Source organism: Neocloeon triangulifer, unplaced genomic scaffold (genome assembly GCF_031216515.1).
Source record: "Neocloeon triangulifer isolate White Clay Creek 2 clone unplaced genomic scaffold, ASM3121651v1 ptg000015l, whole genome shotgun sequence".
Taxonomy (NCBI): domain Eukaryota; kingdom Metazoa; phylum Arthropoda; class Insecta; order Ephemeroptera; family Baetidae; genus Neocloeon; species Neocloeon triangulifer.
Window position 1 is genome coordinate 6819824 of NW_026775557.1, and position 17679 is coordinate 6837502.

The 17679-nt window shown below is 33.1% G+C and overlaps 1 protein-coding gene across 1 annotated transcript; it reads left to right on the forward strand.

Moving 5' to 3' along the window:
- Positions 1–3318: 3318 nt before the first annotated feature.
- LOC132202752 (uncharacterized) lies at positions 3319–6127 on the forward strand. The gene is made up of 3 exons (XM_059629901.1): positions 3319–3368; positions 4805–5102; positions 5411–6127. The coding sequence occupies exons 2-3, from the start codon at positions 4813–4815 to the stop codon at positions 5703–5705; spliced, it is 585 nt and encodes a 194-aa protein (XP_059485884.1). The 5' UTR covers positions 3319–3368; positions 4805–4812; the 3' UTR covers positions 5706–6127.
- The last annotated feature ends 11552 nt before the right edge of the window (positions 6128–17679 follow it).

Genomic DNA, 17679 nt, shown 5'->3' on the forward strand with positions numbered 1-17679 from the left:
GGTGGAATTGGTGCACCAGCATCCAAGTCGGGGGCGGAGTCGGGCACCACTGACGTCATTGCGACCCCACGATGACGTCAAGCCCGATTCGGCGTGGGTGGTTTCGGCAAAATGGTGCCCTATTTTAAGCGCGATAAGGCAGACTGGCATGGATTTTCCAACACTGCTGCGTAGAAATTTTTGGTCATGGTCTGCTCCACTTTCTGTGCCTCCAGCGGGCGCCTAATGATGGAGCGAGGGTTGGAGGGAAGATCGGCTCAGAATATAGAAGAGAAAAGCTCTTATCTCGTGGGAAGAAAATTGCGCCGAATGTCTTTTAATCCTCGTATAGCATAATTTTAGTCATTCAAACCTCTCTTCCTAATTTGCTTTAAGGAAAAGAAAAATGCAACTGTTTAAATTTCAAATAAAACGTTTTTCTCTGTTAAAAAGAAAATTTCAAAATTTAAAAACCTAAATGGGTGATAATTTGAAACCTAAAATGATTTTTTTATCAATGAAATAGCGGTAATTTAAGTTATATTTATCCAAATTGTTACAAAACTTTTTCAAAAAAAGTAATATTGGAGGAAAAAATTAAATTTTTTACAAAATGGTCATGCTAAAACTTCCTAGATCAAAAGATTTAATCCGTTGCTATGAGCAGTAAATTTGAGAAAATTAGACAAGAATTTCATAACCGTTTGTGTAAAAGTGTTTTGCACTTTGCAAAGATTTGCAGAAATTTATTTTTATTGATTAGAATTAAACCGTTGAAAATGAAGCTTTTTGAACTCATTAAAGCAAATTCGAATGGCAGTAACTGTAAATTTTTATATTTTTTCATAAATTTTTGACATTCTTCAAAATAATTTTGAGGACAACCTTCATCTTTTGCATATCATAGCTATTAATTTAGTAGTGTTTCTTACAAAGATATAATTAACTTTTTTTGCTATGCACTTACAATTAGTCACGCTTAGTGAATAATCAGTTCATTGTATAGTTGAATAATTCTACTAATTTTTCAATAAATTACATTTTTTACAACAAATGTAATGAAATTTACAATTAATGTCTATGAATCGAGTTCTATAGACATTTTTGTTATTAATAAATCAGTAAATCAATAAATCAAATAAATAAATAACAATTTATTTATTTCAGATTCATATCGCAGGATTAACAAAACAAACTGCAACAGCCAGATTACATTTTAAATCAAATTCGGCAAAATTGCTTACGCAGTCGTTAAATTTAATTTCCCGCTTCATCTCCAATAACGCCAACAAAGCTCTAATCGCCGCCTTGCATTAAACGGCGTAGGCGCTCGAAAAGGTCAGAGGGCGGCCGACGAGGCGCAAAAAAGAAAAAGTCCGCAAGGGCCGCGTGTGCCGCATGCAATAATTCAGCTGCAGAAGAGAAAAGCGTGACGCACGAAATATGTATAAATGTTATTTTGTCACTAGATAGTATAAAAAGCGGCCGAATCGAGCGGCCCTTTGAGGGCGCGGGGCGGGTACGAGTGAAATCGGCGGCGCCGGCGCACCGTTGGCGCCGCCCTCGCGCCAATAGCTCGCTCGCGCGCCCCCGGCGGCGCCGCGTAATTGCATTTCATGCGCTCTTTAGCGCCTTTTGCACAGATTGTGGGTATTGATCCCCGCGGGCGGTCTCTCGACCAGTCCTCTCGGCGGCGAACAAATTAATTTCGGAAGCGGTGATGCTTCTCGCCTCTTTTATTCCTTTTATTGCCGCGGCTGGAAAAACGATCCGAGTGCAATCGGAATGATGGTTGGACGCGTCGCACTTGGTGCAGCGCAAAAAGCGCGACCTACTTCTGTCGACTGCACTTTACTTGAATTTCTGAACAGTTGGAGCTCCAACTCAGCCTCGAGTGCAATAATTAAAATTTATGGCCACGTCCTTTATCGTGGTTTAAATTGCTTTTTAATGACGTTTTCCACTGTCATTTTGATTGATGTTCACTAAACCAATACTTAAAAGATTCATAAAATATATGAAAATACCTGTTAAGGTGAGAGAGTTTAATTTGATGTATTTTTATATAAATAATATTAAATAAATGATTAATATTTCCATTTGGAACGGTAAAAATTCAGTTCAATTAGCTTGTTCTAAAAGAGAAGCAAACTTCTTAAGATTGAAAATCATGGAAGCAATAAAAATCAATAAAATTATTAACTTTAATTGTGATCAGTAATTTAAAAATTCTACAAAACATATTTCATAATTCAAGCATTAGAATTTTACAATTTAAAACAATTCCAACGGATATTCTCAGAATACTAGCAAAAAGCAGAATAAAATAACAATAAAATGAATGAATGAATGAACTGCAATCTGAGCTTGTCAATTTCTTGAAAAATAAGTAAAAAATTATATAAATTGATATATAAATGATATAAAATGATAAAAATATGATAAAATGAATGGTAAAACCGGGTAAAACTGTAATCTGGGATTGTCAATTTCTTGAAAAATAAGTAAAAATAAAGATACTGCAATAGATTTTTATACGATTTATTAATCTATTTGTTATCTATACAAGATCTATGCTATATTATTTTTGGAAATGAAGATTCGGGCTTCTCCTCGTTGCAAAAAATTGTTTTTATTCAACAGCCGTTTGTTTTTGAATAAAAACAATTTTTTGCATAGAGGAAAAGCCCGAATCTTCATTTCCATGATCATCTCCTCGAGTGTCAACTTCTTCAAACAAATATATTATTTTTCTTTAAATTTTCTCATATTTCATATAAAGTTTTAATTTCTTATTACTTTTGTAAATAATTTTTAAAATTATTAAGCTTTAGTGCTTTTAGTATAAAAGAATTCCAATGAATGATAAAATACGTCCTATTTTTGTATATTGTGTACTTCGTGCATAACAAAAATTTTAGCTTGTCTAAAAAAATATTGGAAAACAATTTTATTAAAAATGCTTTTATTTAATTAATTAAAATTTTAACACCACTCCATTTTCCTGTCACGATTTTTGGCAACGCGATAAGTCAAGTTGGTGACGTACTTTGTGCTAAATTATTAGCACCCGTCGCTCCTGTCGCCCTATATAGCTTTTATGTTTACAGATTTGTGTACAAAGCTTCGACAACTCGTGTGATACGCGCACGAGTCAATTAGGCACTCAGATTGATGTGCGTTGACATTCTCCTCAAGGGTTGTGGCTAATGGATAAGCGATAAACCCTCGAGAGAAAACGGTGGTGGTGCCTGACTGACTATAAATCTCTATCTTATCAGTTGCCACTGCGAGAGTATAACAAGCACATCTCCGCCTGTTTCGCAACCCATAATTTCACCAACCCCTTCAAAGCGCACCTCGACACGCTCTTTCCATAACAAGCAAAGGTAATTAAAATTTATTTCAATTTTTTGCAAATTGTTCAAACACAATTAATTCCATTACATTTTAAATTGTTGATTCGATTATTTATCATTTTTGTAAATTTTTATGAAAAAAAATATTAATTGGAGTAGTAAAAGCACAATAATGGACAATTCAGGATTTGATAATTAAAAATTAATTTAATATTGTCCTTAAAATAAAACTTTAGGAAGTTCACTCTAAACGCAGCGAGTTTTCCCTGTGCCTCGTGCTTAGTTAATAATTATTTTAGGGGCGCTCATTTCACTCTTTGCCGTCGTAAACTACCCTAAAGTTCGCCCAGGCAGCTTCAAAGTTCACGCAGTCATTATTAATTAAGCCTGGCAGCTGCCTGTTCTCGCGAATATAAGCGGCGAGTTGCTTGAATATTATTACGCAAAGTTGTATTTACTTTATTTTATAGCGCTAGCGTGAAAGTTTCTTTTCGGCCAATGATTTTTCAATAGTTATAATTGGTTATAATGAAGATAACAAGCAATAATTTTGTAAAAAAAAAGAAAATAAAGCGCTGTACTTTTATTTAACAGCACAATATTTAATTAAAATCAAATTTCGAAATAGTAAAATTTTGTTATTTTTTTTCTTTGTTCATGTCGAAAGCAAATTTTTTTGGATATTTTAGTATGCAAAAAGAAATCTGGATTTTGCTCTTCCCTGCGCGTTGCACTGATATTTCAGTGAAGAGAATTATTTAAGCTTGAATTTGTGTCGAGTTCTCCCTCTCCAAACCACACGGCTCGCGTTATGTGTGGGTATTTGCAAAATCAATACAGTTCGTTCCGTTTGGCAGCTGGTTATGCAATACCTTGGCTTGACGCCATCTGAAACCACCGACCACAGCGATGTAAAAAAAAATATAAATATTCATACTCTTTAAAATTAAAATTAATTAATTAAAAATATTGTTTTGTCATTATTGAAAAAAAAATGATTTTATTTACTGTTGAGCTCTATTAATTTATAATATTATTAAAAATCCATAAAAATTATTTTCAATGTCACCTTAAAATCAGTGAAAGAAAATGCTTAAAATAATGTCCTAAAATCAGGAATTATTTTGTCCATATTATCATTTTTTTTATATTTAAATTTCTATGCGGTAGAGCTAAAGCTTTTGTAGATTCTTAAATGTAGTGTAGAATTGTATTTTCTTATGATTTTTTTTTTATACAGTTAAACATTTACTATGTTTTAAAAATTAAAATTATTACCAAAATTAATTAAATTTGAAGCTTTTCTACAAATAATTTATTTTGTCTAACAATTCCTCTTTTTAAATAAATTGAATGTAAACAATTTGTTGTAACAATGTGGAAATTCTTTGAGCATAATTTTTTAACTTAGCGAATTTGAAAATCATTACCAGTTTAATTTTTATGCTTACCCTTTTTTTAAGCAGGTCGTGTCATGCACCGACAGCTGATGTTTCTGGCGGCCACGCTGGTGGCCGTTGGAGCGGCCGTGCCGTCAGTTTTTTCCTCGAGCTTTGCGCCGAACAGCACCGCCTGCCAGAGGCTGTGCAAGGATGGCCTGGGTGGGCTGCCGTGCGGCTGCGACCCTGATAAGACGTCCAAGCAAATGTCCAAGGACATCTACCACTGGCGCACCAGCCACCCTGAGGACAAGATCATCAAAGGGCCACGCTGGCAAATTTGTCCTCTTCTGTGCCACCTCAAGTTGGGCCATCCGCTGTGCGGGTCAGTATTAAATTTTCTCAACGTAAAACAAAAATTAATTCCTCATCAAGGAGAGAAAAAGCTAAAAAAATTGTTGGCGTGTAAACAGAAAATTTCAACCGAATCTAGGCAACCTGCGTAACTTCCTCTTGGTGCGAGTTGCATAACTTTCATTTTTATAAAAATCTATGATCAAACATGCACAGCAAAAAACATTACAAAAAAATCCTAAACTCCAATTTTTGGATATTAAAAGAACTTATTTCCAATAGCTAGAATTTTAAGAAATTCACGTTAAATTCAGTTTTAAATCTAGGATTTGATTTCAGATGTGGAGCGAAAAATAAGCCAAATGTAGAATTGGAACATGAAAACGTGTGCAACTTGTGCGACCTGGTAATCGATGAGCCTGACGTCTTCAAAAGATTAGGTTGCGATAAAAGGAAATGCGGCGCGTCCTCGATGAATCGGAACTATGATTTGACCCTCGGCATCAATGAGATCTCGAACGGTTTGTTGGAGGAATTTGTCGACTGGAACCTTTGGTGCACAATCCAGTGCGAAGAGGGAGACGGCGGCATCGCCTGCAACTGCGACATGCTGCCCTTACAATTAGCGGATTAATTTGAATGATCCAATGAAAATATTGATAATATTGATAATTATTTGCATATTATATGCTTATTTTAACTAACATAGTATTTAATATTTTAATTTGTATGGTAGGGGGCGGAAAGGGCTACTTTATTTAATAAATAATAAATAATATATATATGCATTGTAACTACCTTGAAATATTATAATCGTGCGCTTTCATTCAATGTTTCACAATCTTTAATATTTTTCATCACTATTAAAATAATTAAATATCCAGTATGTGTTGAAATAATTATAAAATTATGCATTTCATTGGCCAAAATTTCCTCAAGCATAAACCTTTTTACAAAATAATAAAACATTCCCTTTATTTGATGCGATTTGGATAAAAGAAAATTGGTAAAAATTATTCAATGAATGGTTCAAGCTTCAAAAATTCAGAAAAGTATACGTCTTAAAAAAAAATCAAAATTTGAAAACAATTCAAAAGATAAATTATATTAGTTTCGCTTTATTTTATAATGAAACTGGTTAAAAAAATTTCCAAAGCACAAAAGATTATTATTAAAATTGTATTTTTTATTGCAACTTTCGCTGAAACTATTAATTATTAATGATGCATAATGTTATAATAATTTAACTAATTTAACAAATTTAACAAATTGTAAGTTTTAGATGAGTTTAATAAATATCTGATGGTGTCAAAATTTGTTTTATGGTAACTATTTTTTATTTAAGAAATATTATTGAAACCCTTATAAATAATCTTTATAACCTTCCAAGTGGCTGGGAGAGAGATAAATAATTAGGTTTACATAAATTTGATTAGATTCAGAAGCCGAGAAATTAAATCAAAAAAATTCATCTGCTTCAGAAACGCATTTAATAAATGCTTTTTCATGTCACAAGAAATTCCGTCAATGGAAAATTTGCTGGGAACATCGATCCGATTTGCAAAAAGGGTTGACACGCCTGCGACTCAAAAGTGATGCTGGGGATGCATCTGTCGTCCGCGAGGCTGCGCCGCTGCATGGACCGAATAATAAGTTTGAGCTTGACAAGAGGGAGGACGCTACGTATACTAACTAAGGGCCTTAGCGGTTTAAATTCTCAGCTCGCATAGAAAGCATACATGTAATATTCCATGATATAAACATTTAATATTATAATTAATTATTGTAAAAGATAAGATAACTTTCTGAAAACATTCTATTTTAATATTTTTTCCAAATCATAAATTATCAATTCAACAAATCTAGTTCTCTACCCTAAAATAACTGAAAAATAATTACACCAAAGTTTAATTTCAATCTATGAACAATAATAAAATTATTATTTATCATCCAATTTGGCAAATTAACTTCTTTTAGGTTTTCATTTGTTTTTTCATGTATAATTATATCTAAATATTCACGTTTCAAAATAATTATTAGAGGACACCGCAAGACCTTCCCGCCTGACCCTCTCAATAAATAACTCAAATAACAAATGCATTGAAACTATGTTTTTACATATCAATTTTTAATTTTTTCTAATAAATATTAACTATAATTGCAAATTAATTGTTAACAAACAAACCGCTTGAATAAAATATAATAAAATATTTAAATACTTGAAATTAGTTTAAAAAATTATTAATTATATAAAAAAATTATACATTACATACATGTATTGTTACAACTTGTTTAAATTTAAATGTTAAGCGACTAAAGTAACAAATTCTTAGGTTTGTTTGCTCAGGGATGCGATTTTCATTTTAACGCGAACACCTTTTTTACTCATCTTGAATGTTCTCATCTTAAATGCACTCTTCCTAAATGTGCTCTTCTTAAATCTACTTTTCTGAATGGTATTCGTCTAAAATGCACTCTTCTTATATTATTTTTTCAAATGATCGCTCGCTTAAAAATACGAAATTCGTTGATCCAAATCAGCTTTCATGGTCTGCTGATAAAAGAGTAAAGCATAGGGGGTGTTTGCTTTCTGATAGTGATCGAGCAGGACGTCCCAGCTTAAGGAACACGTACGAATTACCAAAGTAGAAATAATAAATAAAATGAAAACTTTGTAGGACGTGGAGCGCGTGTCTGCTGCCCAGACCGACACTCACGTGCGCTATGTGGCAATAATAAAGCATGGAAATAATGCTCGGCACTCTCGAGACGCCGCAGAGAATATTATTTTTTTGTGGATCTTATTTCTCTTTCGTCAAGAGAAAGAGAAGAAGAGCCTCTCGGCGCGTTTTATATTATTTTATATATCCAACTGCGTGTGGCGTGTGGAGGTATCTTTGGTACGCGCAAGTGGAGCCCAGAGCAACCTTATCGCGTCAACCTTACGCTTTGGTGAGATGATAAGGCACCGTCATATAAAGCCGAAATAATAATCATCAGCTCTGCTTATCTGTAAAGAGAGAATCCCCTCGCTGGCAAAAGCAGACAGCGTGTTGCTGAGTCAAAATTAGATTTCACTGCGCAAAACTTATGTATCTCGATCAAAATTAAAGTTGCTTGGAGAAATAGCCAATTATTTTTATCCATTCAATCTATATACACAAGCAAGATCCAATCAAAATAAAGATCTGAAACAAGTCCGCGCATTGAAAGAAAAATTATTAAAAAAAAAAAAAATCTAACTGACCGAACTCGTCATTAAGGAACTCCCAGGACGTTCTGCTTTGTTTTGGTCATTAAAGAAACACTTTTCAACGCTTTTTGGAGCCCACCCTTGCGCCAGATAAGCTTCACCTCTGACATCTTCGGAGAAGAGTAAACTATTAAAAACGCCATCCATCATTAAAAAAATATCTTAAACCAATAACGACGCATAGATAATGAATTCAAAACATGAGAGAGATTATCATTATACAGTGTAACGAAAAAATGGAGTGTTACAAAAACCTAAATCAAATAATCTATCACCGCAGCATTCATATTTTTTTTTTAATATATACGTTTGATTGATATTTATATTGTTAAACCAAGTGTTTACAACTGTTTAATAATAATCGCAAAACATGGCTCATCTTATTGTTGCTGTAAAGACTTAATTTAACTTTGCCTCCTTTTTCATGTATTTATGTGTCTCTCATTATTGTCATTTGAAAATACAACATCTAAATCACCGGGGTCTCGATCCAATCTGCTTGTCAGACATGTCCTCTGTGGGCACCAGCAGGGGGAGTGGCAGTGTTTTCATGATAAACGGGACCGAATAAGTTTAGACGCAATTTTAATAAATGTTTTAAAAAATCAAGGAAATATTCACACACCTGGGGCGAGTCAATAAGTGCGGCGGCACTTCTGAGTGGTCGGCGCGGGAAGAAAATCCATCATTCGCCTTATTTTGGTGAGATACGGGCTGATTGCTGATATTTATGCCCGATTCGCCATTTTTCCACCAGCGAGGAAGTTTCCAGAGACGCCGGTGCATGGGCAGTCGGCGAGAGAAAAGGAAATGAGGGAGGGTTGGGAGGGAGCGCTACCTGCCCAATGCAGCAGCATTGGAATGCGCTCCCACCAACACTCTCTCTTTCTCTTATCACTCGCCGCTGCCGTTGTGCCCAACTTGTCCTTGGAAGAAGGAAAATGGCGAGAAAGGTGAAAATTTTCATGAATCGCCACCGTATCTCATCGAATTGAGGCGAATGGGGAATTTTCTCATTCAGCCGACCACTTGGAAGAGGCGCCGCACTCATAAACTGGTCCCAGGTATGTGAATTTTGCTATTATTTGTACAAATTAATGCTTTCCCGTTGATTTTATTTATTTATGTCACTTTCAAACGCTGCTGAAAATTTGAAATTTGCGCCACCGAAAACCAACAGCCAATCAAAAGTGGTGCCTACAGCGGCCTATAGAGCCATGATGCATGCGCGACCGTTTCAAAAGATTTTCATGATCGAGACCCCGGTGATCTAAATTATATTTATTTTTGCTGGTTTGTTGATGTTTATTTAGCCTATAGGGGCTTCTGGGACGAAACGTTCAATTTTTATAAGAATTAAATGATTGCTTTATTTATGAGATTTTTCAGCTGCAAGGAGATTTTACGTGAAAAATGCCGATTAGGTGAAAAATACGTAAATATTATTCTTTTTGTAGTAGAATTTCACGATCGAGGGTAGATTCATGTGATTTGAATTTAAAATCGGCTTTTGTGAAGAAATGTTAATTTAAATAATTTTTCACAGAAAATTGTCAATTTGAAAGAACAATAATTTTTGAAAAAAGATTTATTTTTGTACTAATTTTTGTCAAAATGATTTCGCAGCCGAAACATGTAGAGCAGGATATTGTTTTTCTGAAAAAATAGAAAAACTCACAAATACCCATCGAAGAAAAGCCGATTTTAAATTCAAATCACCATAAATATAATTATTATTGTTAGGTGAAATTTTAAAACTAAAAATAGGTGATAACGGAGGAGAAAAGACTCAAAATAGGAGGTGAAACGTCAATTTTCAGTTTTAAAAGTAACGTTCTATAAATCCCGTCCCATTTAATTTATTTAGCCAAATTGTTTTAAGCACCATCACCAGCAAAAAGATTCGGATCAGCGATCAAATAATAAAGTAATTAAATTTCAAATTAAGAGCCTGCCGTAGAACATCGACCTCTCATAATGTGTGCGTCTTGCGCAGTGATAAATAAAATTTTAATTTATTCTGCGTGCGCTTCTGATTATATTGCGTCGCAACAAAAGGTTTGGTGCTGATGCTTCTTCGATTTCATTTGCAAAGCGCAGCAGAGGTGTGTGTGCGTGAAAAGCGCTCTCGAAATAATATATACGCATACAAAAGAGTTTTGTATCACCATGTATAGTTTTGTCAGGTGACAGGAAGTAGCTATAAGCGAGAGAATAGAACGGGCATATCGGGAAAAGCGATCCAGACGGGCTAAAAAAGGAGGGACACAATTGAAAAGGCTCAAGATGCACCAAATGTAATGAACGGGAAAGGCGGTTCGCGGCCGCGGGGCTCATCGCCGCCATAAATTACGTTTCGAATGAAAAATAGACACGAGCGCTCGGGATAATTATAATTATTGCGACGATAAATTAATATTTTGTTTGCTTCGCTCGATTAATTGCCCGCAGATAAGGAGGTTAATATGCAGATGATGAGGGTAGGCCCGGTCGTTTTATATAAATCGCGGTTTCCTTGTCATTTTTCTTCTTCCTTTCTTGTGAAAGAACTGCTTGGGAGCTGGAAAAAAATTGGGGGAGGAACCATTGTGATAATTCTTTACAGCGTTTTTGATAACAACGCACACCTGAAAAATGGTAGGCAAACCCCAAAGGAAGAATTTATAACGCGAGAGGGAAACCCTTAATTCTTCAGTAACAATTTCTCAGGAGTTTATTTAATTGCCACAACTTGGCTCCCTCATTATGTAGGAAGAATTGGTTCTCACGAAAAACTGGACGTGATCAAAGGGTGTTTTCAGGGCCTGCATATTCACTATAAAACAGGTGGAAAATTGGCTAATTTAGGTCTGTATATTTACTTGTTTAAATTGGTGCGTGTTCAAGATTTATGAAAATATTTTACGGCTGCGCAATTATTATAATTATGAAAAAAAAAACCTTCTATTTCGTTTAACACCTCCGTTCTATTGCTTATAAGAAAATTTAAATTTGTTTTTTCACTCAAACCACACATTTGAACAAAATTATTTTAACATTTTATTTCAAATATTTAATTTTTTTTTAAATTTAATTTAAATTTAAAATTTAATTTTATTAATTCATCTACAATAATTATAAGCTTATTTCCAGCTAAAAAATTTCAATTTCTTTTACATTAATTTATAAATTTTTGTGAATTTGGAATAATTTTTTTCATTGAGAAGCAATTTAATTCTTCCTTCGAGCGCATATCATTATCAATTTAATTTAATTTTGTAAACTATTTCTTAGATTGTATTAATCAGTTTTAAAATTCAACATTGAACCTACTCGTTTTCACTGATTTGCTATTGAAACTTATTGTTATCGATCTTCTGGTTGGAAATATTGTTGGTGCAGATCAGCGGAGAAGCGCGCGAGATGAGCAGGTTTTCTTTACACGCTTTTTGTGCCTGGCGAGCATCGGACAGGCCACGTTGCCAAATGTAACACAATACCTGCGGTGACCTTGCCGTGGACCAATGAGGCAGATGCACCTCTCGCATGATGCCCAACTCTGCCTAGCGTAATTCACAACCTGCAGAATACATATAATAAGAGGCTGAAAAAAGAAGAAGTTAAAACCGCGGACAAGTTAAAGAGAAAGACACGTTCGCGGGTTGATTGATGTGCAACTGTTCGGTCTGCTTCAAGTAACAAAAACAGATTATTCAATCCCTTTTCCTCTTTCATTTTTTTATATTTAAATAAAAATGATTATTTTTTTTTCATACGAGGAAAATTAAATTAATTATTTTTATATGCAGGAATTTTTCCAAGGAAATTAGGAGTGCTTTTTTCCTCAAAGCTTTTGATGTCATCTCGTCTCTTATTTTGATGTGACGAATCGCAGAATATTATTTCGCAACCCAAGTTCTGCGTTTGCGTAACTTTTGGACATTTTACCTTTGGAATTAGATGAGCTGTTAGAATTTTCACGAGCAGGTGTGCCATTTAAAATTTCCTCCTGTTTCACAAAAATAAAAGAGGGAAAATAATGCAATGCGGTCGCCAGATTGGCGCCGCAATACCTGCGCCTACACAAATGAAAGGAACACGTCTTTGCTTTATATTGAGTGTGTAAAGTGAAGCGAAAATAAAGCGAAGGACTCTCGCGCGCGCGGCGGCAGCCAGAATTCAGAATGTATGCGTTCATTAGCATTATTTTTCACCGAGAAAATAGCTCTGCGTATATTAAAAGCGATAAATTAAAATATGTGATCTCGTGCACGAGAATATAAGAAAAAAATCAGGCGAAATCGAGAAAAGAGACTTTCCAGATATTTCAGTGCCGCCGCCGTCTCGCCGCGCACAACCAACTTTTTGTCGCCGCAATAACTCTTTGCTTCTTCTGCTCCGCGGTCTTATTATTATTTACATCGATTGATCGGAACATGTACTCTTTAAATTTAAATTCAGAGAGAAGCACAGTAGGTTTTATTAAAATTCTCGCCAATGCTTATTTTTTAAGTGGCGACAAGATCCATCTTGATGTCAATTGATCTCTGAGAAAAATTTATCTGCAAAAGCACGTTCAAGGGAAAATATTTTTTACTCCAACATTGAAGTTTTTTACCTCGGTTCTCGGATAGCCTAAATATTGCTTTTTTTATTCTGCAAGATTAACAAAAAACTTTGACATCTTGTAAATTGTATAAAGAACTGCATATATTATATGGAACCATATCGACATTCAATTCATTTCGTTTATTCTCTCGCAACAGGTCAAGATTATTTTTGAGGGGAAAATATTACATTGCGGAGAGAATAAGCAGCAAATTCTAAAACCAATTGTAGATTTATCTTAAATAACAGCTTGCTTAAAATCTTTTTCATTATTTATTTATTATTATTTATTCTTCGCATCTCTCAAATCCCAAATCTCCAGGCTAATGTACTTATAATTGAAACTCACTCTGTTGAAAAAGGGACGAAAAAATAATATAGATTGAGCAAAAGGGGTTGATTTTTGACAGGCTCAAACCCGTGACAAAGGTTTTCAAAGTTTCTGTTTTTGTTTAAAGTAATAAAAAGATGCTTATAAATTTTTATATAACATTGAATGCATATAGAAGTGGTAACTATATCCTTTTGAGATTAATTTCAATTGTATAGTATCATTGTTCGAAATAGATACATTATATAATAATAATCAACAAGTCTAATTTTAAAAATATGCTATTATAACAACAAAATCTTTCACCAAAATATTATAAACTAAAATAAAATTATTTATTTAAATTAAAATAATAAGATAATAACAAATGTTAAAAATCAATTTAAAATGTATAAATAATTATATAAAACTTTATTAAATAAAATTTAATCTTAAATGAATAGATTTTGCTATGTACTTTGGATATTAATTTTATTGAATAAAAAAATTTAAAACGCGATTATCTGCGTTATATGACGTGTCTTCTAAACTATGAAATTATGATATTTTCATTTGAAAAATTGTTAATGATAAAAAACAAATTAAATTTTACTCCTTAAATAAAATTTTATCTAGCTTAATATCTATGTAATTGTACAAGATAATATAAGCGCATATTATAATTGTATATTACATCTTATAATTTTAGCAAAAGAATTTTTTAATTTAACTTTCTCTCACAAATAGCGTGTAAAAATAAAAAATAAAATGCAAACAATACGTTATATTGTGGTTATATTTTATTTAATAACGTTTTATAAAATTATTTATAAATTTAAATTTATTTTTAACATTATAAATTTTGCTATTATTTTAATTTATATGAATAATTTCATATTAGTTTATAATATTTTGATAAAAGATTTTGTTGTTATAATAGCATATTTTTAAAATTAAACTTGTTGATTATTTTAAATAATGTATCTATTTCGAACAAAGATACTACAATCGAATTTAATCTCAAAAGGATATTAAAACTGTTTGCATATGCATGCAATATTATACAAATTTATAATCATCTTTTTACTATTTTAAACAAAAACAGAAACTTTGAAAGCCTTGTCACGGATTTGAGCCTGTCAAAAATCAACCCCTTTTGCTCAATCTATTATTATTTTTCATCCCCTTTTCAACAGAGTGAGTGTCAATTATAAGTACATTAGCCTTTAGCCTGGAGATTTGTGTGGGATTTGAGAGATGCTATCAAACAGCAAAGTCCACGCCAACGTAGTGAGGATGAAAAAAATATATATTTATCTCACAAAACTCGAACTAGAAAGCGATCAAGTTGAAAAAAAATGTCACCCCATCGGAAACATGAGGTTGTTTGCTTGTCGTGTCACAAGACTGGCAGAAGATCTCCCGCTGGCTGCCAAGGCTCAGCAAACACACTTGGGTGCCACTAATAAGAACCATTTTTTGTGTGACATGGCAAAATGCAGGTAGCGTCTTCGGAGAGCCTCGAGCTCAGAAAATGGTCTCGCTGGCGCCTGCTGCATTTTCTCTCCGAGCGAAAACTGCACATGGACCGACATCGACCACTTGTTGGCTTTTCAAACTCGCCTCTCACCACGGCACTTACTCTGTGCCCACGTGCATGTGTTGGTTATGATAAAATAGCGCCAGCGCAATAATTTCCAACACCTCTGCCCGGCGCGTATCTTTTTATTCAGAGCATGAAAGCTGTCATTAAAATTGCCAGCGACTCCGAGTCTCCGAGTCGTGGTGAAATTAATCAAAAGATAGAAATGCAAGTCCTTGAGGAACTGACACTTATTCGATTCGAGCTGTAATGGACTCGAGTCTTGTTCTATTTGTTCATCAAGAATTGACTAGAGCATGAAATTTTCAATTTTTTCCCATGATCATTTTTTATAACCAGCAATATTAAATATTCAGATATGAGGAATCTATAGTCGTGAATTTTATATGCGTGAAAATAATCAAATTAATTGTTAAAAATCTAGAATAATTGTAAATTTTGCCCTTCCCTTTCATAAATATGAAAATAAGAATTTTTACGCAGAAAATTATACACGATTGTTTTGAGACAAAAAAAAAAAACAGTGTCACGATCTAAATTATTTTTTTATATTTTTCATTTTTATTGAAATATTTGCTGTACCTGTTGAAATTATTAAAAAATTATGCATTTATTTTGTCAAAAAGTGCGCAAGAAATTTTGATATCAATAGACAAAATGTAATGAACAAAATATTATGCAAAAGACCTTTGCCTTCTCTTGAATCCTTGGTGCGAGTAGAGTCTAATCTTATCTAAGTACCACTAAATAAAATTAAAAATAACCTTGCTAAAATTATAAAGATTATCTACACGTTAAAAAGCCTATAAAATAATAGGCAGATAATCTAATCAATATGCAAAATAAAAAATCCAAATAGAAAAATTATTTTTGTTAAATAAGCAAAATCTATAATTATAGATAATGTAAAGAATATTAATCAGGCGCCATTTTTATTTATGAAATTTTTAAGTGTCTTGAAGCTCAATTCAAAACAACTATATTTTATACTTCTTTCTTAAAAATAATTTTAAAAAAAGAAGTAAACTGGATAATTTTTGCAAGATAATAATGGTAATAATATAAAATTTAAATAAAAAATTCAATAATTTTTTTATGACGTATTGTTGAATTATATAAAATTGAATGCAAAAATATTTGATAACAAATGAACAAACAAAAATAATTAATTGTAAATTATACCAGCCAAATTTTTTTCACGCTGCGTTTGTCTTGAGTGACTTAATCTATTAAGTTGTCGTAATTACATTGAATATTGGCCAATATTATTTCTCCATTGGGCACAAGTAATTGTCTGCAATTGTAAAATAATTTTTTAGTATTCAACCTTCTGGAAAAAGCGAAATCAGGAAACGACTGGTGCATTTTTGACAAATTAATAACACAAGCAATAAATCTGTCAACTTTATCTCGGAAAACACATTATGCTTGCAAAAATTACTACCGTGATCGACACGGTCTTGGCAAAGGTATCGAGCAAGTGTGCGAAACCGGCGTGCTTTTCGCGGTAGTCAGGGATTTTGCCCGGAAGGTCGTCTACAATTTCAATGGGCGATCTGCTGACGTTTTGACATTTAAATTGGCCGCTGCAAATCTCATAAGTCAGGATGTGCAAATGAAAGCAAGTGGAGCTCAACGGAGCAAACACGCCAAGTCGGAGAATCTCAAGTATACGAAAATAATTTGACACGCACCCGCGCTTTCAAAATAACAAGTTTCAAGTTCAACAACCGTAAAATCTGTAAAAAATTTTTAAAATTTCCACGCGATTAAATTTTCCAAAAGTAATTTATTCATCGAAATATTGAAATTTTATTTTATTAATTAAATTAAATAAAAAAAATTTTCTACGATTACAAAATCATCGGTCCATAAATCGATTCTGCAAATTTTGTCGTCAATTTTCGTGAGACGCGATGAGGGTAACAGCCTGGCAGGTTTGCAGGCCGACCGTTGGCGACCTTAGAGGTTTGTGTGCAGAGTTGAAGGAAGATTGGTTTGTTGCTGGTTGGGGCTCTCGGCTCAGCACTCGGCCGCGTCCGCCTTTGTGTGCGTCGAGTAAATTTCTTAGGCAGCGCTGCCAGAGTTTTTACTCCAGACGCACGCTTGTTTGTGTGCTGGTTTAGTTATAATAAATGCCGTCGCCACGACAGGCTAAATTTAAATAACAGAAAATAATAATTTATGCCTTCTTTAGAGGAAGCATAAGATTTTTTTTATGAATTTATTTATTTATTTATTCTCCATTCGATACAGTCATGTAATGAATACAGCAAAAAAAACTATACAGAAAAATTACAGAAAAAGCTGAAAATACATTTTGAAAGAGACATACTGTTAATTTAAAAATACGTGTTTAAAAAACAGTATTTTAACTAGGAGTTAAAAATTGATAAACATAATGTAAACTAATTTTTATAAATTTATTTATATTATCTTTATTAATCCGTTTAGTTTTTTAATATTTTAATTATATATATTACATTTAAATATTAAATAATAAAACATTGAAAGTTTATTAAAATTTATGATTGTTATATACAGTTCAAAATATTAAGTAGTAAATGTTTTTTTTATACTAAATTTGAATAATCATGTTACTTTGTAGCACAAATTTTCTAGCTTGGTATTAACATAAATTGAAGATTGTTGACTGATTGCTTAATTGCGTCTTAATTTAGTCAGTAAACCACTAATAAAGTAGTTAAATTAAAAATTCTAAAAAAAGTAATAATTCAACGATTAGATAAAATCTGGTTGGTGGCGACGGTGTCAATTCTGATCTAACGGACGTGCCGAGAATCAGGCAGCTCTCGCCGAGCACTTGAGCGAGCGAGCAGCAGTCTGTAGTTGTG